At 41.1% G+C, this 25,346-nt stretch overlaps 1 protein-coding gene and 1 long non-coding RNA gene across 3 annotated transcripts; both read left to right on the forward strand.

The window, feature by feature from the left end:
- The first annotated feature begins 8,938 nt into the window (after positions 1 to 8,938).
- Positions 8,939 to 17,867, forward strand: LOC133903393 (protein PARALOG OF AIPP2-like). Of its 2 annotated transcripts, XM_062344754.1 has the most exons (11): positions 8,939 to 9,279; positions 9,691 to 9,762; positions 10,352 to 11,458; positions 13,238 to 13,323; positions 13,795 to 14,582; positions 14,688 to 15,137; positions 15,230 to 15,821; positions 15,897 to 16,127; positions 16,210 to 16,334; positions 16,410 to 16,856; positions 16,949 to 17,867. In XM_062344754.1, the coding sequence occupies exons 1-11, from the start codon at positions 9,205 to 9,207 to the stop codon at positions 17,650 to 17,652; spliced, it is 4,677 nt and encodes a 1,558-aa protein (XP_062200738.1). In that variant the 5' UTR covers positions 8,939 to 9,204; the 3' UTR covers positions 17,653 to 17,867. The 2 variants fall into 2 exon arrangements, with proteins under 2 accessions (XP_062200738.1, XP_062200739.1); XM_062344755.1 differs by lacking the exon at positions 9,691 to 9,762.
- A 283-nt stretch (positions 17,868 to 18,150) lies between these two features.
- On the forward strand, positions 18,151 to 19,332 carry LOC133903394 (uncharacterized). The gene is made up of 2 exons (XR_009907248.1): positions 18,151 to 18,309; positions 18,439 to 19,332. It is a non-coding gene; the product is annotated as an uncharacterized LOC133903394 (long non-coding RNA).
- The last annotated feature ends 6,014 nt before the right edge of the window (positions 19,333 to 25,346 follow it).

Consider the following 25,346-nt stretch of genomic DNA (forward strand, 5'->3'; position numbering starts at 1 on the left):
CTCGCGATATATGTACGGGAAAGACAACTCTACGACGAGACTGAAATTCCAGGTTATTTCGTTCGTTTATTTTTCTTATATTTATCTTTTATACGATATATATGTATTTACTGATTTTCTTATTTATCTTATAGATTTTTCTCTTATCTATCTAGTACGAATCTCAATATAAATAGATAGTATTAATAGTTGATATATGTGTAAGGTCTAGTAGAATTTTCCGCTCTGTATATTTACATGCATATCACACTATGCGCACACACAAACATACTCTGTGCACGTACTTATATGCCAAATTAAGGACCATCCTCGTTTGACAGAAATTAGCAAGATAACACAGGGAGAAGGGAATCAAATTGAAATTAAAGCCTCTGGCTCTTCGCTTGAGGATACACACTCCAACTCTTGGAGGAAAAACACTCGATGCGCCATCATCTAATTTGTCGTTTTTGTGGAGTAGGAGTAGAGTACAGGCGGGTTTACTGGAATATATGCCAATTTCTACCAATTGAAATATACCATACACGTACGCGGTCTTGCGTCCGGCTAATATAATCCGAATTAATCTCTGCGAATCACACACGCCAAAGTCTCTATATCGACAGGGTATTCTATATATTAGCAGCCACTGCTAGCTTTTGTTTACCTGTCGCCGTTTCGTATTGTTTATCGATCGATCAGTAGTGCCGGTCTTAATTATTTGAAGACGTAGCTGTCCTTTTCGTCGTAACCCCTTGTTCAGAGCTTTGGCTAGGGTGTTTATTGTGGAACTTGTTTATCCAGATTTAGGTTTTAGACTTGGCCCAAGTGGTCGTATTTTTTAATTCAATTCTAAGGGAATAGTACATATATACATAGTGCGTTTAGTGGTCAAGATACCTACTACATGAGATTATATATCTTATTTAGATGTGTGCTAAGATACATCTGCTTAAGTGTGGTATGTATATGAGTGTGCGTCTGACTTAATTGTACTTTAAAAACTAATATAGTTGTATGTAGAAAATTATACTATATCTTTATGGACAGAGGAGCTTGAAATTAATTTATGAATGTGTAATGTACTCCTTTGTCATATATATGTACTTCAAATTAAAAGTGTCCAATTGGGTCGAGTCAACTGGGCCGACATGAGGCATAATATTTTTTGTCCGATCCAAGCACGGCACGGTCCGATGGGGAATGGGTCGGGCCGAAATGGCATGATATGTTTAATTTTTTATTTTTTAAGAATATATATAATTTGTTTAGAGCTAACGTCATATATGAATTATGTTGCAGTGGTAATGCACTTTACTCCTAAGGTCATGGGTTCGATTTTGAATGATATCTATTTTTTTCGATTTTTGACATGATAATAGGCTAACATGCGAAAAAAGAACTCAACGACTGATCCAACCTAGTGATCATAAGTGAGCCATGTCTAGATCTGAAGCCCGGCACGTGAACCAACATGATACACTTATTTGGCTAATAGGTTTAAATAAATCATACCTAAATGGATCGCGACTAGTCAAGTGTGAGCCGTGCCGTGCCGTGCCGTGTCGGGCAGCTCAGTTAGCCACGTCTGCTCAAATGCATTGACATTTTCTATTCACCGAAACTTACCAAGATGAACACGTAGAAATCATGCTTGTATATATCTCCATTTGTCCTTTCGGGAAAAAATATATATCTTCGTTGCAGAAAATTCTACCGAGAACTCTTTTTGGATCTAGCTCCATGCATGTATCCATGCATTATGTATATCGACTGCCTGCCACTCACACTAGCTAGCAGGAGAGCAGGTATCGGTAGCTAGCTAGCTAGCTCCATTGGCATTGCGTATCAAACTATATTATCACGAGTCAAATCGAGTGGACATTAACATGGCATCGCATGCATCACGGCGTAGCTCGCCCTAACATAGTGGTGTATCGATCTATCCTTCTTGTTATTTGTTAAATATCTAACCAGGTCTATGTGTTAATGTTACTTGTGTGTGGCTTGTTGCTATTAGATCCACACAGTGCACCAGGAGTAGCAGACTTCATGCTGGATGCATGCATGACATAAACAATTCAGCAAACAAAAACATATCTCACTATTATCAATTCATTTGTTGAAACTGTTGCACACCCTGAAAATAGCTACGCGCGTGTGCATGCATGATCACTACTGAACAAAAGCCATAAGTAATGGTTGATAACCGTTATGGATAATGAATGTGGATTTATCAATTAAAAGATGTCACTGATGATTAGTTCTAAGTGATAATTAATGAGGTTATAGTTGATGAGTTGTAATCATGACTTGTCATCTATTAGCGTCTTCACTAAGCTGTATAGAAAGACATAAGTATGGATAACCTTTTGACCTGTTACTTATGACATTCTATACAGCTCATAGGAGAACATATAAGTGACGGGTAAAAAATTTATCCGTCATTTATCTGAATACATAAGTGACGAGTAACATATTCACCTGTCGCTTATATCTTTCTCACCAACACACGGGAGAATACATAAGTGATGGGTAATTTATTTACCCATCACTTATGTGTAGGTTATCTTGCTAGATTGTCCTGCTTACTAGCTGTATCCTGGAATGTAGCTAGGATTTAACAGCCGTCTTCTCCCTGCAAACAACAACAACACATCTAAATCCATATCGACAAACACACTTCATTACAGAATCACAAAGGTTACAAAGTTCGACCAATTCATTATAGAATCACAAATGTTATAAAGTTTCGATCAACTCATATTACATAAGATATACCTCACAACCTATGGATTCTATAGTAGAACTCGCCGTGTGGGCTGATGACTTCAGACACCATGAACTCGGCGATCCATCGTCGAATCTCTGTGAGCGAATCGTCTTGGAAAAAAGAGCATCAAATCCATGCATAATTTGATATGTAACCAATGTCATGTTACCATAGAATTAAACTAATTACTAAAATTAGCGTTTTAGAAGGAGAATTACAATAAAATATCACATCATCTTCCTAAGAGTCCCTTTACTTTTCTTTCCTCCATTCCCATCACCACCATCATTTCTACACTTATATCGATGGATTCCACAAACGACGCATCGATTCAGCTCTGCATACTCTCCACAAAATAAGATACAATCCTGCTTACATGCATATATATTTTTCTATTTCCAGTCCTAAGGGATAAATTATCTTCTTCACGTTATAGATGGCCTCGGGCACCAAGTTCCCCTCCGGTAGCATGTCCCTTAACAGATTCAACAAAGCTTCAAAACTCTTGTCAGTCCAACCATAGGTTGTCTTCAGCTGTAGAAACTTTAGGTTCTCAAATATCCCTGTGTACTTCTCATTACAGTTAAGATAAAGGGGCGCCTTGTAATCTCACACAAATTACTAAAATTTAGCGAACTCACCATTGTTATACTCGCCGTATCGCTCGATATCTCGCGCCATCTGGTCTATATTCTTTACAAAATACTCGAGATCATTGTCATTAAAACCTAATATGTTATCATCCCTGAGGTCATGATCTATTTCACCGGGTGTAAATCTTTTATCTACACTGTGAGCATGGAGGCCTCGATCCGTCTCTCCCTCGTTAAAGCTTTTTATCATCATGTTTGTTCCAACATATATAATTCTTTTTAAATTCATGCATGAACAAGTATGTATGGATATTGTCTCGTTTCGAGAATTTGTTATCATTTTTGCAAGCGCGACATAGACAATACATTGCCGTTTTAACATGATCTTTCATATCCGCTAAAGCAGCACTCATAAAATGCTTCACCCATCTCAGGTACTTCGTATAAGTCCGGGTCTCAAGATACATCCAACTTATATCCGTTATCTACAATTAATATAAAAATATTTATTCTTCATTAACAATTACCTTAATTGCGTGATTAAGCATGTGATTAAAAATTTCATACAATTATATTAGATTTGTGGTATCTCACGGTAGATTGGGCAAACCTAGTATCAAATCTAATATAAATATAACTCACTTGTATTAAGATTTTGGATAAAGATATAAAACGGTCGATTACAACTCAAAGCACAAAAAATCTACCAATTAGAGTTTGAAGGAGTAGAGGAAGATGAAGATACAAATATTCAAAGACCTAGTACTAATTCAAGCTTCAAATCAAAAAGATATTAAAGAGTTTATAGTGGAACCACAGAAAATCAATAGCCAATGTGCATGCAGTATTATTCAATAACTATTCGGCACGCACAGTAGCTGATCAACTCTTAAAACAAATCTGAGTAATAAATGACGAGCTATAAGATTACCCATCACTTATTACTTGTTATAAGTGGTATGTCATATTACGACATGTCACTTATTACTGATGCAATGAGACCTGTCACCTATGTAAAATCATAATTGACAGGTCGTAATATAACTCGTCACTTATAACTGATGCAGAAAGATTTGTCACTTATGACTAAATTATAGACGATGAGTTTAATTATTACTCATCACTTATGTCATAGATAACATATAATATTATGATTTGTCATATATTACCTATTATCTGTAACGGGTCTATACCCAATTCTAATCCGAGACGTATATGTGGGCTGTATAATAAATGTTACTAAATTATGTCTCATGTTTGTTTTTAGTAGTGGATGCAACACACGTCGATCGATAGGATTTGCGCAAACAGGATTAGGACTAGAAAACAAAGTATCGATCAGATCGCGGAAAAAGGCTACGTACTGATCATGGCTAGCTACTCATCATATTGTTGCATTGCAATGCAACGCTGAGGATTTGGTCGGTCGGACAGCCTTTGTTTGGTACATTTGGTAGGTTTAAGCTCAGACAGAGACAGACGCTGAAGGACACAGCTAGCAGCTAGGGGCATCTTATCATCGCGAGTAATTTTAAAAATTTATAAGTATTTATATAATAGTAATACATAACTATAATTATTTTTAAGACTATTTTATAAAATTATAACTACTTTGACTTTGAGTAATAAAAAACTTTTAGTATATGTATGGCTGATGGATAAGATCAGACCATATACCACGTACGTAATCGACGGGTGAGATCCGATAAAAAATTATAGTTTTTTATAAAAATCAAAATAGTTGTTTTTTATAAAATATATTTTAAAAATTATAATTTTATGTTATAATAATATAAATAGTTATAATTTTATAAAATTTAGTCTATCGTCGTAAGATGATGGCGGTCTGCCAGGCTAGCGCATGCGAGCCAACGTCTCTTCCACGTACGATCGTGGAGGACGCCCATGCATGCATGCGCGCGCCATTTCCAGCTCCCGACCGTACGTGCGTGCATGCAAAAGACAAAGCAAAAAAAAAAATGCAAAGGCGTGTGGCTGCCGCTTCCCACGTACGCACGCACGCACCAATGCCCGCTGTTCCGTGTGGCGCAGCGGATCCCTTCTGCATTCGCTTGCGTCGTTGCGTTGCGTGGGACGGACGGACGGAAGCTTCGAGAAGAAGGCGGGCCACGCATTGGGCGGCGGGGGGCCGTCGGATCTCTCGAGTAGCACGGCACGCGCACAGGTGTCATTCCGGAAACCTCGTAGCAGCCCCGGCCCTGCCAGACCAATCCAATAGGCCATCAACTGCTACGTGCACCCTTTAACTACTGTTCTAAATGGCGACCGACCCACAAACTGAAGCTCAATGGATAACTCTTCTAGATGGAAACTCTTCTCTTTAGCCACTAATCTCACAGCTAAACTTTGTTAGAGAGCTTTGTATATAATTGTATGTGCGATAGGAGTAGGTCTCAATATATGTGACTTGGGTGTTTTCTTTGGCATGGCTATATCTAGACTGCTAGAATATGTCATATTACTTCCTCCTCTCTATGTTTATTTGGCGTAGCAAAAGAGTCATTATATAATCGTAACTTTTTTCTAAAAATATATAAAATTCAAACATCTCATCTGTTTTTAAAAAATATGTGACAAGCAAAACATTTTAATATTAACTAGTTTAAAAAACTTTTAAAAAAGTCATAAAGAAACTCCTAGATGGTTTATATACATACGTACATGTGAAGTATACGGGCTGTGGTCATCCACTCCCGCACTTGTTCACTGGGTGGTACAATGTTTGCGTGCACGAAGCCTTTAAGTACTTGTGCTCCACCGCCCCTGCAAATATCTCCTCTTACGGGTACATCAGATCCGACCACGTGTCCATCACATCAGCGGTCTCCGAGATCTGTGCCACGGAATACCTTGTGAAACACGTCTGAGCCCTGACTTGTCCCCTAATTTTTTACGCAACAAATGAAGGCCCGCTGACACGCAGACCTGACGGGGTCTGTGGTACGTGCAGCCGACAGGTGGGCCCATGAGTCACATGGGCGAGCATGTCAGTGAGAGCAGAACAGTGATGATCTGCATCTACTGTTGAATACCTATACTAATCGAAAGCAGGTAGGCTCTGGAAAAGGTCAAGTTGCTAATTCGGGAATGTCGTGCGCGAGAAAGCATCGAATTTTAACCTTTTAATGCAAATATTCAATACTAATGTTCTGCTTTCTCGCTCTCTCTTTTGCAAAGATCGACGGAGATATATACTTGGACCGATGGCTATGAAAGATGCCTTATTGCTAGCAAGGTTGTAGAAGAACAGGAGAAAAAGTAACTCCGATCTTAATGTGTAATTTTGTGTCACGTGTAACCACGCATGTGGCATTGGAATCACTTTCACGGATGGCTCTTCGGCCATGCATGGTAAGACCAGGAGATTAGCTAGCTACGTGTGGTTGCGATCGACGATCTCATTTTTGCGTGATTTGATGGAGGCAAATGTTTTATTTTTTAACCATGCAACACAAAATAAAAGGTCGAAGGATATTAAGTCTCAAATCCAAACAGACTCAACGAGATGGTGCTCTACTATTAGCTAGAATCATGAGGGGCTTGACACGATAGATTAGATTGAGGTATCTCTTTTGACGCCTTAAAAGACTGAACTCGTGAATTACCACATGTCCACATCACCTTTGGTAAATATGAACGTTACATCTTTTGTGTGTGTATATAACAATTTATGTGAACCGCGTCACATGTACGAAGAATGCGGATTTTTTCCTGGTTCAACAAAAAAAGGACATACTAACCGGAAGTCTTTAGTCTTCAGATGACGCGTTGCTTTTGAATGGCTGCATACATGCACCACGCATTACGCATACACCATGCATGTATTGGAAAGATCGATCGTACGTACACTGCACGTCTCAACAACGACCAATCAAAGCTAGCTAGCAGTATACCATCGAGCTAGTACCAATTAAGTTGCATGCATGCATGCTTAATTTACATGAGATGGCGCGCAATTTCGACACGCAAAATCACATTCTTGGCCACTATTCTCTACTAGTAAAATATATGTTCGACGTTATGAAAGAAAAATCTACAGATGCATATTTGTATGACCAATATAATCTAAATATTTTATAATTAAAGATATATTGTTAGTCTGGCTTAAATTTGTCAGGTTGCAAGTGCTCCAAAATGACACTTAGTTATATGTTAATAGGGAGTTATATACTTGTAAAACCTCGTATGAGTTACTATATTATAACATAGCCCTTTCCTTTTTATCCTAGCAGAGAACACTATATAGGATAATTAAGCCTCTCCTGCAAACTATACAAGGTAGAGTGTTTATTTTTATCTGGATTACGAACAACAGTGGACCTCAAAGAAACTAAGCTAGATTAGTATAAGACTACACGTATTGAAATATATTGTTGGTCAAAGCCAAATCGATCTAGTTTCGCTATATGCTTATTTTTTTCCTAGATGAAATACTACATACCATTTTCTATGACTGAAAAATAGTTTCTACACGTAACGTTTAGTTGTTGCATGCACATGAAAAATATTTAGATAATACATTCTGACCCTTTAAAATATGTTTCCTTAGAGAAAACAACGCATACAATCATATTATATATCTGTCTTGTATATTTCCTAGCGTAAGGATAGGTTGCCGCTCACTCAAGAGAAGGCTTGAGCAACTTTTATGCTTGTATCTCCTTCACCTCATCTCCCAGTTGACGCGCCAAACTTTATTAGACATCTAACGTGTACCATTGTACATGCCCAAATAGAAAGCCATTGTTGAAAATAATCAAGAAAATAAAATGAAATCGCCAAAATATCAAACCCATCTATTACTAAAAGTTTAGAACCATATCAGCAAGCAATAAAGAGACACCAAAGGAAAATACACAGGCTGGCCACAGATAGATGAATCTCATTTATTTATTGGAACCAAAATATTAATAAGTAAGTCTTAGGCTATCTCTAACAGGATGGCATTTCCTCTCCGTATCACTGTGCTCGGTACTGCGTTGTCCTTTTGCCGATTCTTGGCTCCCGTATCTATCTCCAACAGTACCGTATCACTTGCTATAGGGATACGATCTTGAGGTAGCGTGCTCCAAATTTACGGACTAATGTAGCGATCCTCAACATTGTTTATAGAGTATGACTGTGAAGCCGAAAAGAAGGAGAGAGTAATGGAAGTTAGGAAATAAGTAGTTGTTGGAGATGAAAAAATAGGACATACTGTAATAGTATTAGTGGATACTGTAATAGTGTTATAGAAGATATATTTTTAAATATTTGTTAGAGATAGTTTAGAAACTTGAGAAAAATTGAGCAGGAAGATATTAACACCATTTATTACTTCTTACAGATGTTTACTGCTCCTAGAATTAGATGCATACAGACAGTACACACCTGCACCAGCTGTCCACAATTACAACCGGCCAGGCCCCTTAATTACCCACCCCAGTAAGTATAAGCACCCAGTAATAAGCGGGTGGGCCCCCTTCTGTCAGTGGGCTACCCGCTCCCCCGTCTCCCTCCGTTCTCATCCATCCCGTCGCGTCACCGTCACGCCCCCCGAGTCCAAACTTCTACCCCTAAAGTAGTACTCCTCCTCAGTACTGCCCCCCCCCCTCTCTCTCTCTCTCCTCTCGCCTCTTCTCTCTCTTCCTTCCTCTGCTCTCCTCCGCGGCGCCTCTGCTTCCTCGCCACGCCAGAGCTCAGCGAACCCAACCCAATCCAAGCTCTCTCGTCTCCGTTGCCCTCGCCGTGGAGGAGGACGCGGCACGTCGAACCCTAGCCCCGCGGATGGAAGGCTCGGGCCGGCTCGCGTTGCGCGCCGGGAGATAGGGGCGGGGCCGATCGGCGGGGCGGAGGGGAATGAGGGCTCCGCAGGAGCGCCCCGTGAGGGATCTCTACGATCGCACAAGGCACAAGGATCTCGCGGCCCCCGAGGTGCGTGCCGCATCCACCACCGTCCTATCGCGTACACGTTGTTGTGGTGTTGGTGGTTGTTGAGTTTCCCCATGGATGAGATGGGACGAGATGGGACTGTTTTCGATTGGATTGGGTGGTGTTGGGTTCGGGGACTCGAGGTTTTGCAACCGCGCATGCGCGCGTGTGCTCATGCGATTCGCGGTTTCGTTACTTTATTTTCTTCCGTTCGAAGGTGACGCGGTTTTGCAAAGAGGTGGATCGAATTTGATCGAATACTCTGGTTCCGTTTTCCACGTTTGATTTGGGGTGTTATTTCCGCGTCGATTTAGGCTCAATCGAAGAGATTTGGCGAGCTTTTGATCCGATATTGCGGCTAATGTTGCGGTTCCGAAGGTTTGGTGATTGATGCGTTTTAGTTTTGCTCCCCAGGAATCAGCGGAAGGGCGCGGCGAAGGACGCGCGGAGGGGTCAGGGCACCGCGAAGTGGCCTCCAAGATGGAGGTGAGAGTTAGAGGCATGTGGTTTCCCCTGTATATGCATGGAAATATTCCGTTCCCTTCATAGTGCGCCCTGTTTATCCGATCATCAGGTGCCCAGAAGTGAGAGATAGCGACTTCAGTCTAAGATTGTTCCCCTTCGCTATTATACTCTAGGCCTCCATTTTAGTTGCGGCATAGATGCTTTAAGTGATGATTCTGATCCCATAATGCTGCAGATAAAGGATATGTCAACACATAATGAGTGGTTTGCATCTCCTGCTTTGCTCATGAGTTATTCTCAATTGGGAAATGGTTCAGCAAGACATGTGGAACACTTTGATGGTCGTTCGTACGTTATTTGGTTGTTTGATGTGATACTCTAATGCCTTGATGTTTTTGAAGTGAACAAATATGTTGTAAATTGTGTAGAACACTAGTTTTGTAGTTGTGTAGACTTGTGGTGGAACAGTCCAATTTCGAAAATACTTACGGATTATCTAAAATGCTTATAGAGTTGTAGGGCAGCTGCTTGTGTCTGTCAGGCCGTCATGCTTGTTTTTGCTATCCCATGAATAATGATTTTAAGACTGATATCGATTTACATTTGCCAGGACAAGAATACAATAAGGAAAAGATTGGTATCAAGCGACAACACTCGCGTGAAGGCAGAGTCTGGCACCTGCAATGTCTGTTATGCTCCTTGCTCCTCCTGCCTACACCGAAGTCTTGCACTCACGGATTCAAATGTTGACTGTGTGTCATCGCAAACATGCTCCACAAGGTCAGAAATAAAAAACAATTCACTCATTCGTAGTGAGAAAGGGCTACACAATAGAGCAGAAAATGATGATGAATTCAGTGCAGCCTCCAGTAATGCTTCCTACTCTGAAACTGGTGGAAATAAAGCAGTTGCAAGATCATCCATTGCAGAGGATTCTTCAGAAGTTGACATGCCAGCAAAACGTAGGAGGCTATCAAATCAAGATATGAGACTATCTAGAGCAGAATACCATGATGACAGCAACTCATGTGTTACTGGTAAACCAGCAGAAGGCAAACTTCTTCTGGAGAAGAAAAAACTATCGACTTCTGCATCCAGTCGTGATCTGACTGTTAAAGATTATAAAGACAATAGCATTGCTAGTCACAGCAGACTAAGAAATCAATGTGTTGATGAATCTACAGCAAAGAAAGGATCTGATGTTCATGATATGCATCCTAGCTCATCTGGTAGACTGTTTCCAGCAAATTCCTCTTCTGTTATGACCAAAAAGTTGCTGCGAACGCAGTCCTCTGTCAGTGCATCAAAAGGAATATCTCCTAAGAGACAAGCTCATGAGTTTGGAAAGGCACAAGATAATTTATCTCGTCAACCTAGTGAGAAGGCTTCTCTTTCAAATAATATCATAGAGCAACCACTGGGTGACCCTCGTGTAGTTGGTGGTGACAACCATGGCATGCTGACAGGTTGTAGTACGAGTAACAGAAATGAAAAGAACGCCGGATTCTCACCAAAAGATCTGGAAAATGGCACCTCATGCTCAAAAGATGAAACTCAAGAACATGCTGACATCCAATTTAATGATGATGCTAAGAGGAATGAGGGTGATAAACAAGACTGGGATCAAGATTGTTCAATGGATATATCTAGCGATGAAAAGTTGAATATACAGAATGATGTGATGACAGACTGTGGGAATTCGGAAGGCTTAATAGATGTAAGCAACCCCTTTATACCTTCTTTTCCCTAAATGGTGTGCCCCTTAAAAATGCAACACATGCTATCTTTTTAGTAGTTAGTATTTAAACGAACTTAATTGTCACCGGGTTTGATGTCTAGATGAAAAATAAAATAAAGCAAGAGATCCATTATTTGTTAGTTTCATGTTCAAGTGCAAGGCAAGCAGGTGCCTAGCGCATAAACACAGCTAAGCGGGCACCTATGCAGGCTAGGTGCGCACCTAGGCAGGCTAGGTCGCCATCTTTTAGTACACTGTTCAGATTTGAGGTAGGCTTGGGATGAGTGAGTGTGGAGTCCTCGAAAATGTAGTAACATCTAAAGCAGGTTTCATTGGGTGTTTACACATTTTCTTGAACGCCGCACATCCTATGTACAAGTTTGGAGCAGCTCTATTGGCATGTTAGAATGTGAGATTAACCTTAGTTTCATTGCTTCTTTATTGGTTGTCTGGCATTTGCATTGAAGTTAGAACCATATCAGTGACTGTTCTTTCGCGTGGAAGATAACTTGAACTTGTTTAGTATTTTGCTGAAACCTGACGTCGAATAATCTTCTGTACAATATCTGCAATTCTAAATGTCATCTAGCACAGCCCATTGGCTTGCTGTTTAGGCTAGCAATCTCTTCTGAAATTGGCAAATGAAGAGTACAATATTATGCTTGCAATATCATCCACTTAATAACCAACCTTTAGTACTAGATATGAAGGTTTGCCCTATGCCAGCAACAATTTTTACTCATCTAAGATCTTGAGACTGCCGTATCTCATATCTTGAGTGTAGTTCAACTTCTATCCAGCACCTAATCATTAATATGGTTCCATAGACCAGTAAAATAATGTTGGTTCGAAAAGTTTACTGTTATAATTATTCTTCAAATTTAAAATCTTAGGCAAGCAGTGGTTATTATTTGCTTGCATGCAAGATTGCAAGCCAATAAGAGTACTAGGTTTAAGCTCATAAATTTCAAATTGCCAGCATCAAGCATAATACAATGCCTTCAAATTGCTTGCACTATCAAGTATTTCACAACCAAAAGGTGGAACAATATTCCATCATTAGCTAGAACCAGTGCAAACACACAGTAATTTGATATCAAGATTTTCTCATCTTAGATGATTGTGATGGAATCTAACGACCTTCTCAGCACTCAATAGCCATATAAGTATTGAACTTTGCTGCAGTCTGCACTTTGTTGAATATTGTTATCTAGGAAACATACATATTGAATCATTTTTGTTAACCTCGTTACTGTCCTGCTCAGTGGCAAGCAGGCTGTAACCAGTCAATTCTGCTTGGTTACCTGTCGTGCATTCAAAAATTTGGATTGTGATATTTGGCTAGTATAAAACTAGCAACCGCCGGTAACCGGTTTTGGCCTCCAGTATTTGTTTTTTCTGTAACTCTCTGGTCACTTGGTCAGTAGCATGTCATAAATGAGAACCAAATCAACAATCTGTCTTAGTAATTGTTCCTGTTTCCTCTAGAGAGTAACATGACTCTACTTTCCATGGTTCCATTGCATTTAGTGTAGCTCATTCTTTTCAGGAGTTCATGAAATATACTGCATGATATTTTGGCTCTCATATATGCTATTTTTGTTGTTTAACAATGTTTATCTGTCCGGTTTCCATTGATCCCAGGTTAAAATGTTCAAGCACTTTCGTACTATTTGTAATCAACATGTCTTCCTTTAATATACCTGTATGCCATCTTTGTTGTTTAATATTTACGTGTCTGGTTTGCATTGACCCCAGGTTAATGTTTGTGATATATGTGGAGATGTTGGTAGGGAGTATCTTCTAGCTACATGCACTAGATGCCTTGAGGGGGCGGAGCATACGTAAGTTACATTCTGTTATGACTCTTTGTATTATCCATCACAATTATTATATGCTGCTGGCAGTCTTTTGTCATGGCTAAGAAGTCAAATCTTTTGGCAATGGAAGTTAAGTTGACTATACTTACAAGCAATCTTTTTAAGAATGTACCAAGAAGGCACTTTAAATAATTGAATCTGTACTCCTACCCTGAATAATCTTCTCGGTTAATAAATATCTTAGTAATGCGCCAAAGTATTGATTTATGCACAGAAGCTAATTTTCTTCCTGTGGTGGTTACATAAATTGTTAAGTTCATCAGGGTGTATGGATTAAAGGAAAGGAAAAACATTGTTGGTTATTTAAAGTTTCAGACTAGTCTAGCGGTTGTATCGTACCTTATTAGCTACATTATTTGTAAGGTAAAATGTATATGCAGCATCCATATTTTACACAGATATGTTAGTACTAACTATTAATTTACTTTTGACCAGTTACTGCATGCGAGTGAAGTTGGATAAAGTTCCAGATGGTGAATGGTTATGTGAAGAATGCCAGCTGAAGGAAGATCAAAGCAAAATAAAACGTAAATACGGTGTCATGGCCGTTAATATTTCAGAAGGAAAGAACCAAAATTCAGAAAGTCAAAGTAACCCTAAGGCGTTGCAAGTTGTTGTGCCTAATTTGAATGCTCCGGAAATCACCTGCAGCACACCAACAGCTGGTCATTGTGATGCTAAGAATCAAAAGTTGCATTTAGTGTCAGCTGGTACACAAGCAGGGCAAGTAAAGGTTACCACCCCAGCTGCTGAAAGATTGGATGTGAAGAATAAAGATTTAAGTATGGCAAACCATAAGAAACTGCAAGTCGTTACATCTGATTTGGAAGTACGACCACATAATAATGGAACACCGACGCCCGTAAGCTCAAACAAGAAGAATCAAAGTTCAGGTTTTTGGTTAAACCGTAAGAAGGTGCGAGTTTCTACTGATATGGAATCGCCATTGTCAAGTGAAGGTTTGCGGAGTCCACCTGTATCATGTAAGAGACTGGCAGAGAATACTTCGTCCCCTAATCCTAAGCTCTTCAAGACAGACAGCCTTAGAAAAGATGTTTTCTCTCGTGAGAATTCATTTAAGAAATCTAACAAGGGAAGTTCAAATTTACTTGATAATGCTCCAGTGAGGACTACTCAAGCAGTCAAAAGTTCTCAGACTTTACCACGGTCATATTCCTTGGGAAGCGTAGTGAATAGTAAAGCACCGGTTCCTTCGCCAAGAGGTTTGACCAAATTCCTTCAGTATTTTATTTGCAAAACATTCTTTGTTTTATTGTTGTTACTTTTAATCTGGATTGGTTTATTAATATCCTAACTTGCTTTAACAGGCCCTTTATCAAAGCAACTTTCTTTGAACAGCTCCAACAATGGACCAAAGGTCAAACAGTTGGTTGAAGGCGTGGCAAGCAAGTTGAGGCCTCTGAAACATTCCCCAAGAGACCCTAGAGATAAGGGGCCTATAAAAAAACTTACGAAATCTGGATCTTTCAAATGCGAGGTGTCAGTAGATTCTTTCAAATGCGAGGTGTCAATGTGCAAAGATGCCTGCTCATCAAAACAAAAGCAATCATTTCATTTGTCTCAAGATGAAAAGCCAGGAATATTGAAGCCAGTGAAAGAAAAGAAAATGATAGAAAGAAGAGCTTCTTTTAGTTTTAGAAAACCAAACATTCCTTCATCTCCAAGGCCTGACAGTTCTATGAAGTCAGGGGAAAGAAAAATTGACCAGGATATTTCAAGGTCTGGACCAAGCATACTTAAAAGTAGCAAAAAAACTGGTAAGCTCGTCATTTATTTAATACCTTATTTGGGGAAATTTTTGTTTTTCCATTCTTTTTTATGGGCTTTCTTTACGGTTTGTTTGAATTAGGAAATGTTGAAAAGAAGCAGAGCTCTGATTTGTCTAAAAGCGAGAAGCAAGATGTTACTGTGCATCGAAAACCAATAGGAGTTGTTTCTGGTGAAGATGCTTACACACTGAAGATATCTGATCTACCAGTTCTGTCCCAATGTGTCAAAAAGGATAGCTTGAATGATGGTGTGGGTAAAGATTCGTTTGTTTCGGTGAAAAGTAATGAAATGCCAACCGAGCCTCCTGATGTCCTTCCCACAACATGTGCTTCCATGACTTGCGAATCAGATTTGCAAGATATAGTGCCAAGAGCAAACACCTCGGAAGATTCAGGTTCTAAAGTGGTATGCTGTGAACAAAAGCCTTTGGAAAGTGCAGTAAATGGCTCCTGTAAAATTGTAGAGGCAGCTCAAGCTTCAGAAGACATATTGCCTGAGAGTCCACATGTTCTTCAGATGGCCCATAATCTATACCCCACTGACAATAAATTGGATAAACCCAATTTGAAGAAGGAAGCTTTTGTTGATCAATCTTTGATTGTTGATCAATCTTTGACTCTCGAAAATCCTTCAAGAGATTTAGTTATTCCAGAGCAGTCTTACATCTGGCAGTATGACCTCTCCCCTTCTCCCTTTACTCCCTTAACCAGTTAGAATTATTTAAATGTATAATCCTTTTATTTCAGGGGCAGCTTTGAGGTTTCAAGATATGGAAACTCCCCCAAAATGTTTGATGGGATTCAGGCTTACTTGTCTACTTGTGCCTCGTCCATAGTACGTGAAGTGGGCAAACAATTACCTCACAAAATTCAGCTAGCAGAAGTCCCTTGGCGTTCCTCATGGCCACTGCAATTTAAGGAAGTAAATCCAACTGAAGATAACATCGCACTTTTTTTCTTTGCTAAAGATGCCGAAAGGTATTGCTTTCCCCAATGTTTCACTGCTTAGTAAGTTTCTACATTCTATATGCTTGCTGAGCTCTCCTGTCTCCTTGAACAGTTACGAAAGTGCATACAGGAAACTCTTGGAGAACATGCTTCTTTGTGATTTATCCCTCACAGCAAATATTGGCGGCACTGAACTTCTCATTTTCCCCTCTGATAAATTGTCTGAGAGGACTCAACGTAAGTTTTATCATTGCTAATAATTGTCTCTTGGCAGGATCGTTCAATTAATGGATTCTATCTGATATTTTACAGGTTGGAATGGTTTACTTTTCTTATGGGGCATCTTTTATGCCCGGAAAGAAAGTAGCTCACCAGAGCTTCCTGTCACAGGGACAGACAATTGTCCATTAGAACCAATCACCAGACCTGTTATCCAGCATGATGTGTGTTCCCCTAAGGCGCTTCAATCTTTGGGTATAGATTTGAATGAGTGCCCTGATGATGATTTATCTGACCCAGCTGTATCACTTGGATCGGAGATGGAGAAGTCTGGTGCGTCTACAGACCATAATACTTTATTGGAGTTCAAACATGAGGATAGAAAGCTGAATGCATGTGAAATTCATCATGAAGACACTGCAGACACCAGTCAGATTGTTTTAGGGCATCCTACCGCAGCTCCCTATGGAACTCATTTTCCCACAATCTCAATAGGAGAAGGTCATGACATGATGCAGGATTATCCAAGTGCTGCAAAAGGTGGTGATATCTTTTCATGTAATAAAACTACTGTTCAACAATGCATTTTATCTTTGCTTGTTGTTTTATTTTTCTTATTTTATTCATTTCAGGCACCACAGAAACAGCTGGTAGAGGCATAATGGAAGAAGAAGATGGTTTTTGTCAGGACAAAGCTCCCTTCTGTGTTGCACAAACAGGTGCGATCAGAGCAATCTCAGTTGAGATAATAGCTAAGAAACAGGCACTTCTGCCCTCCGTAGAAGTATCTCCACAATATTCTAGTGGTTCAAAAATTTCTGATGATCCAAGTGAATTAATTCTGAAGTCAGACATGGGTTCATTGGATTCTGACTTAAGCTACAAAAGGCAAAATACTTTTCATGGAAAACACTCTACTTGCAGTTTTGGAGATGCACAACTGCCTAGCAAATGCATGTCCAAGATACACCCCTTACCGGCTGGTCAGCATAATCCATTCGAGGATGTACATTATATTTACAGGGGTCCCTCAGATCCTGGCTCCCTTAAAAAACTCATCCCAGATCATGCTATCCATGTTCTTTCATCAGATGATGAAGACTCCCCAGAACCTAGTACTAGCTTAAATAAGGCATCACTGAAGGCAGATGAGAGTTCCTCCTCTTTATTGTCACTGTCCCTGTCTACAGTGCCAATGAAGCCTAAACTTGCTGGTTCAAATATTGGAGCTGATGAACCGCTGTCTCTATCTCTTGGGCTCCCTAGTGTGGTGGAAGGGAGTCGGGCTCTGGAGATGAAGCAGTTTCTGCCGGAGAAGCCAGGCATAAACACTTAATGCTTCTTTAGATATGCGAGTGTACAGTTTTGTGCTGTGTTTAGCATTGTGGAGTTTAGACAGGATAGAAGTGTGGTATAGCTGTTAAATTATGAACATTTGTGTTTTTTCCCCACTGTTCTATGCATCTGCTGCTGTTGTTAGTGATGCTGGCATGGTGATGTTATTGTCTGCCATTTTATGTGATATATGGTATTAGTTTCACGCGGACTCAATTGGTATGACATAAAGTATATATCAGAATGTGAATGTTTTATAAATGCAGTTTTGCTTGGTTACACTGACACTTTCCAACCCGAGGTAATTCTTAGGTCTGTCCCAGCTTGTATGTGTGTTCTATCATGACAACAAATGTAGTTACGTATAAGTCACTCTTGTCAATCTTAACAATTTGACGCAGCTTTTGTTATTTGGTGTATTTTGCATTTCGTTTTGGCATGTGGGAAGTATCAAGTAAATTCTGGTGAGGCTGAAGATTTTCTACTGTACGGTGCGTCTTCTTTCTTCTCAAACATTTGGAAGGTTGTGCATCTCCATTAATTCTATGTTGGCAATTCATTAACCTCTTCACTAATTTTATGTTTGGAAGGTTTTACAGGAAGAACAGATCATTTGGTAGGATAAGGAATTGAAGGATGTCCTATTTGGAACTTAAATGTAAGTTTGAGTAAATTTTTGAAAAATTTATTCATGGTAATCGAGTGTGACGACGTTCAGTGGGTATGGTAAGTTGCATGTGTCTTTTTGAAAGGCCAACTTACCAATTTCTTTCCATTTGTGTGACAGGTGTTTGCCTGCTTAGGACAACTTCCTCGCAGATTGTACTTGGCTGCTAGCATGCACTCCTCCCTTTCCTTCCTACGGGGCCCACTCAACACAATTGACCACGCAAAAACCATATCCCCCTTTTCCACGCTCTGGAGCTGATCCATGGCATTCATTGACGCCTGCAGAAGCGTCATCTCTTTCATGCCTTTTGCATAAGTTGGCATGGGTACAACTCCTCGCCACCATCCTTGGAGATATCTGAACAAGATTATTGATCACAAAGGTAATTTGTAGCATCACCTTCCTATTATTATGAACCATAAAAGAGAAAATCATCACTGATGGTTCTAGGCTTCTAGCTGAGCACTGAGCACTCAACTAGAAACTCCAATTAATAATTGAATAATGGATGCTTGAACCCACCATCACCTCTGCCCCCACCCACGCCTCTTCCCCTCTGCAGGTATGGAATATTACAATTGAGTCACAGTAATAGATATCATGATTCATACTCTTTCAGAATCAAATGTATAGGACGAATTGGTTCTCACAAGTACTAAACACATTGTTATCGTGGTGGGCTTTTGGGCAACTAGAATACAATCAAATTCATTTATATCTTGTTCAACAAACACCATATTGCATTTGGAGTGTCATAGAACCTAGTTTTTCTTTGTACCAAACTTGACACTTGTATCTGTTTGTTTTTTGGTTTGAGAGCCCAGCTTCATGGTACATTTCACCTTTAATGTTTTGCCCTATATTCAGTTGTTGAAATTTTTTTTTTTTGTATGTGCTTATGCATGTGCTGATATCTTGTTCATATGCTTATGTTGAACTCCTGCAACAAGAGAGTTTGCATTCCCTGTAATCCTTCAATTGAAAGTCTTATTTATGTTGATGGTTTATCCATTACCAAATTGGCCATGTCTCTTTGGTCACTTGCTATCATTGGTTGATTTGCAGCTTATGTTACTTCCAGCTTCATCGTTCTCCTAAACCTTAAGCTATCGAAAGTAAAATATTAGTAATTTCACCAATTGTTCGCGTAGACTGTTGTCTAGCGCATCTAGACAACGACTAGACGCTAGTCAAGGGCCGACTGTCTCGACTGGACGCTAGTCAAGGGCCGACTGTCTCGACTAGACGCTAGTAAGGGCCGACTGTCTAGCGTCTAGACAACGATTAGATGCTAGTCACAGGGTGACTGTCTGTCTATCGTCTAGGTGAACATTGATTTCACCTTCACTACATGTGTCCCTAAAAAGGCTAAAACTCTTCCCCCTGGCACTATATTAGTACTAATTGTGGTTCCAGTCATTTGGTTTAATTTTTATTTCAGTCAGTTTCCAGTTAGATCACGATGCTGGAATTTTGTTGCAACTTCATAGCAAACCCTTGGTGTTCATTATCGTGTGTCTTTTTCGTTCAATTCAATCATTGGTTCGGTATTGCTCCAACTGCCAAGTTGAATAAAATGATACGAGATTTTAGCAGAGATTCTCATTTTGATGGAGTTGGCATGCATGGATATGCTGCTGTTTCACACATTAAGTTGCCAGTCCAGAGTGTTCTCAAACAAAATCTCACTTTGTCGCCTATTCTTAAAAAAATAGTAACTTAAAGCTCTAGTAGCCACCACATAGGAATTTGACATCTCACAAGGTATACGGTGGTGGCCTGTTTTTGGCTCAGCCCATAGCCAGATTTAGTTCAAGTATGTCCACAAAGCTGGGGTGTTTTTTTTTTCCAATGCTATGCATGGTACTGGTTCAAATTACTTGCATCAGTCTTTGGGGACCAACTTGCTTTCATCAAGTTAGGTTGGTTGTGTACATATACATTCCAGTTGCACTGTTTACCAGTAACTTTTATGTTTTAACATCATCGAATCACAACATGTAGAGACCAACTTGAGGTAGATTCCATTGGCTTGGATTACTTTTGCATACACTCATCTGTCATACCTTTTACCTGACTACTGTATTTTTTACACAGACATGTTTGTTTAGTCAAACAAAATATGCACGATTTGTCAATTATGATACTTCTACTATTATCCTCAACTAACAAGTGGCACAGATCCTTGCATCTATCCTCCGATCTTATTTGATTGATTTTCATCATTTCAATCTGGTAATCTGGTTGCAGGGATATTTAATCAGGGCCTCAACAATGTGTTATTGCCTGTTGATCTTACTGGCTTCTAAATCTGACCAGTTTTAATCTTTGTTCCGTTTTGATGAACATGCCAGTTGCCAGGTTAGAGAGGTTGTAGCAAATATTGGGCGGACCTACGTTATGGGTTGGGGATGCACAGGACTCTGAGTAATTTTTCGTTTTTCAGTAATCTATAATATGTACCTGACCCATATGACCCTCTCTAGCCTAACAAGTGGGATATTCGATTATTTTTTCTAGGTCCGCTACTGCTGGCAAATGTTTGCTCAACAAATCAAATCCCTATAGCAGGGCCACTGAGCCAAGTGTCTCACGGGATACATTTGTTGGTAAGGATCAAATCCTAATTGCCCCGTTGAAACAGTAATTTGTATTAGAGAATAGTCCGTTGGTTATTTATCATGGCCCTCTTGAACTTTGGTTATGGTTTTGACAAATGAAAGCGGAACGACTTGCCAGATGAGGATCGAAAGACTTGATTGCAATATCAAATGATTTCTGGGCGATGGTCCGGAATAGTGCTAGGGGGAACGACTTGCCAGATGAGCATCGAAAGACTTGAATGGTCGTTTTGGGGACTGTAAGCAGAGAAGCCTCATATATGTTTTTTTAATAGATTATCTCTGCGTGCGTTGGGGAGTGGGGGGGGGGGGGGGGTTGATGCAAATGGTAACAAGGGCCTGGTTGCCCGGGGTCCGCAGCGCTTCAGAAGTTGAGGACAGGTTATGTCCAAGTTACTGGACGCCCTGAAGTTTCTTTTTGGCAGCGCAGCACGGTGATAGCTGCCCGCGAATGGTGGAACATTTCCAGTTCTCATTTTGCCGTCGTCGTAGTACCATCTAATCAGGTACATCGTGACAGGCCTCTTTGCTCGGGCATGTTAGTTTTTTAGATAAATATAAATATACGATAGTGCACAAATCAAACCCATAAAAGTCCACATGTGAATTAAGGTATCCATTGTAGCCTGATTTGCGACAGAACAACTTGTCAAGCGAATTTGATAGGATCAACCAACTGAAAAAAAAAAGGTCAACCAGATTTGGCCCATTAGTCCATTAGCAAAAGAAGCCCATAAGTAACGCCATGGGGGCCCAGTTTTGGCCCACTTACATTGACGAAGCCCACCAACGGCCCTAATTAGAAGACATTAACCCATTAAAGGCCCATCAGCGAAACTCGCCACAAATATGGGTCCATATAAAAAACTGGGCCGCTTTAGGCTTAGGTTGGCCCGTTAGAGCCCATTTACGGCGCAGCCAACCTGAAATTAACGACCCGTATGAGGCCCATAAAAGCCATGACAACCCATATCAAAACCATGAGTCCTATTTACGGCCCATGGATTAGTTATATTGACCCGCTTAAGCTTAGAGTTTTTTTTTATTTTTTTATTTTTTCGAGTTTAAATTTAAATAAATAGATTCCCGGCGAAAAGATTTGCAAAAGTAGGCGCCCACCGCCCTCTCAGAGGGCTGCAGCCCTCTCAGAGGGCGGGTACGGGTGCTAACCGCCCCCTAAGAGGGCGGTAGGCCTAACCGCCCCCTCAGAGGGCGGCAAGAGGGGCTAACCGCCCTCTCAGAGGGCGGCTAGGGGATTTTTTTCATGTAAAATTAATTTTTTTCTATTTTTTCCTATAAAAATATATTATTTTTTAATTGAAGGAAAAAAAGAAGGGGTGTAAGGAAATTAAGAAATTAAATTTGGAGTAGGTTATGTAATAACGGGAGGAAAAAATCAGTAATTAGTAGTTGCAGCATTTTACGTGGGTATGGGGTGCGAACGAGGACAAACATAGTATTGAACACATGGTGAAAACATTACAATACATTGTAACTGCGATGACACGATGAGGAAACAAAGGTGGCATGTACGGTTCGCACTAAGACCTTATTAGTGCGCCGATCCTAATCATAACATGCCTTAGGGAAGGAAAGTATGTCGGGTTATATTAGGTACTCTCTACTGCGTGCATCTAGGATACTTTCCCTTTCGGAGAGCATCGGGACCTGTCGCCTTAGCACGGCGGGCTCTCTCCCGCTTCCTTTCCCTCTCAGCCTCTCGAGCCTGAGCCACGGTACGGTCGTGCGCCGCCTTCCTCATGTGCTCTTCTTCCTCCCGCTTGAGACGAAATTCCTCTTGCTGTTGCTCGTACTCCCGACGTGCGTACGCTTCCCTTCTCCACTTCATGTTCATGTCGACCCACAGCTTCTGTGAGTCATTTTGCTCATTGTCGAGCCACTGAATAAAATCACAGAGCGATGGAGGGGACTGAACAAATGGAACAAGATGAGCGGTTAGTAAAAGAGGGTGCGTAATCGGAAGAGATGAGGCGGACATCTGTTACCGTACCGGTCGATAACCAGTTGTTGCATTGCGAGGCTTGTCATACTCGTAGTTGGCACACATGAAGAAGCGTAGTCCATAGGTGTATGAGATGTCCTGCGACTCGCGGAGCTTACAAAGGTCACCACAGAAGCACATTGGTGGTTCGAGACCTTCAGGTACGGTAGTTCCCCAATGTTTCTTTGGTGGGCTCGATGGAGCTGAGGAAGATATTGCACTTGAGAGATATGAGAAATGAGCGATGCTTCTCCGTAAGGAGGTTTGGCTACTTATAGTTGGGGGAGGCAGGAGCATTGGATTCGCTCTTAAAGAAAGGAATTAGGGCATGGGCGTAGCTGGCGGGAGGAGCATCGGATTCCATCTTGAAGAATAGGACAGTTTTGTCGTTGCCCATGGTCAGAGATTCCACGTTTATTGGTACCCGTGTTGTCATTTACTGATTTGAAAAAGCTGGGTAGTGTTGTCACATTGTGTTGTCAAGTCATGGTTAAAGTTTAGTGGTGTGGTCACTTGTTCATTGAACGTGTCTGAATATGAAATGCATTTACGAAATGCTAAGTCGACCATACAAAGTGAACGTGTCTTAATACATATGAGCACATCACGAAGCGAATACGCATATATTAGTTACAAAAAATGTAAAATGCTACTCATGCCTCCCTCGTTGCCGTCGTCCGTGCGCCCCATCGTGGTCCCGATGCCGCTGGTTAACCCTCACGTGACCCCTGGAGTAGGTGAGGGGGTCAGGTGGGCCGACGTGTCTGCTAGGCCTAGTAGGGACCAGCGGTGTCGAGAGCTCGTCATGCATGGGCTGGGTCCGAAGCGGTGCACTGGAATCGATAGGTTGCATGTTACCATACCTGGAACTGTAGGATCCAGTTCTTCGTTGGTCCTCGTGCATCGGCTAAGAACTCAGGCACGTACGGGGGTGCATCCTCCTTTCGCTCCACCGGCCCAAATCGTTGATGCATGTCGTTCATCCAGTCAGCCTGCATATCGATCACCCCAACCGCAGCTCCCGCGCAAGGAAGGCCTAAGAGGTAGGAGACGTCCTGCAGGGTCGGGGTCATCTCTCCGCACGGTAGGTGGAACGTATGTGTCTCCGGCCTCCAACGGTCGACCAGCGCTGCTATCAGCGACCGATCGAAATAGAAACCATCAGCTTTTCTAAGTACCTGTGGGTCCAGCGCTCGTCTACCGTCAGCAGCTCTCCAGGGCCTCGTGGGCGAAACACTCCTAGGTCCGTCTGGTGCTCGGCGGATAAGAAGCTGCGATGCTTCTTGTCCACGGTAGGGTCCAAAAGCTCTAGGGTCGAAGGCTGAGCCATCTCTGCATTTGAAAGACATGTACATTAGTACATTGAGAAATAAATACAAGAACAACAAACTTCGAATGCAAATTAACCGTACGCGAAATTAACACATATTAATACAAAGTACAAAACTAGCTGACCTACACAACAGGTGCATCACCGCCTGCACTTTTGGGACAATATTTGTAAGTGTGACCTACTTCATTGCACTGACTGCATCGCTGCATCCTAGGGCCAGCCTCGGATTCATCCATATCATTACGAATCCGCCGAGATTGTCTTCGGCCCGGTGCGTTCTTTATCTTTCCCAAATCAGGCACATATATTCTTGAAGGCCCTGGGTTACTTGTAAAAGTATCAACAATGCCGTAACCATACAGCTCCTGGTTCCAGGTATTCAGTACTTGATCTTTCATGAAATATTGTGACACATATTGCCTTGGAAGCATATGGTGCTCCGCGCACGCAGCTATGACATGTGTACAAGGTTTGTGGAGTAATTGTGGCTTCTGACAACTACATATGCATGTCCCACTCCTTAGCACACACTCTTGAACATGCCGCTCACGTCTACCCCCCTCCGACCCTTATCCCGACACAGGACACTGAACCTGTGCTCTGCTGTGCCCTCTTGATTTGCGCGATGCATGTGGGCCTTCCTATTTGCCTTCTCCATGTACTCACATAGCATCCGGCCATAAAGAATACGATTATCCTCCATTACAACCTTAGCAGCTGCAAACCGATCAATGAAGTACTTACAGGTGCCATGCAAAATGCCTTCTACAATTCCAACTAGTGGTAGGGACCTCATTTCTCTCATGACCCAGTTATAAACCTCTGCAAGGTTTGTAGTCATCACTCCATACCTGGCACCACCTCTGTCGTACAGCAGAGCCCATTTTTCATTGGGCTCATTGCGTATCCACTGTGAAAAGCTCCTAATAGATGAGCCAGATCTCCGTACAATCTGCGGAGTATCGGTTGGGAGCCGACCGAGAGCTATTGGTTCCTCACGGTTAGGTGCGGCCTCCGCAGTTTGTTTAAGAGTCAGTTCATCAAGTCTTGCCCATAATGTATTGAACTT

The sequence above is a fragment of the Phragmites australis genome, chromosome 21 (assembly GCF_958298935.1).
Source record: "Phragmites australis chromosome 21, lpPhrAust1.1, whole genome shotgun sequence".
NCBI classification, from domain to species: domain Eukaryota; kingdom Viridiplantae; phylum Streptophyta; class Magnoliopsida; order Poales; family Poaceae; genus Phragmites; species Phragmites australis.

Coding starts and splice junctions, on each gene's coding strand:
- LOC133903393 (XM_062344754.1), top strand. CDS start 9,205: ATGAGGGCTCCGCAGGAGCGCCCCGTGAGGGATCTCTACGATCGCACA. Junction 11,459..13,237: donor ATTCGGAAGGCTTAATAGAT/GTAAGCAACCCC, acceptor CATTGACCCCAG/GTTAATGTTTGTGATATATG. Junction 15,138..15,229: donor TAAAAGTAGCAAAAAAACTG/GTAAGCTCGTCA, acceptor TGTTTGAATTAG/GAAATGTTGAAAAGAAGCAG.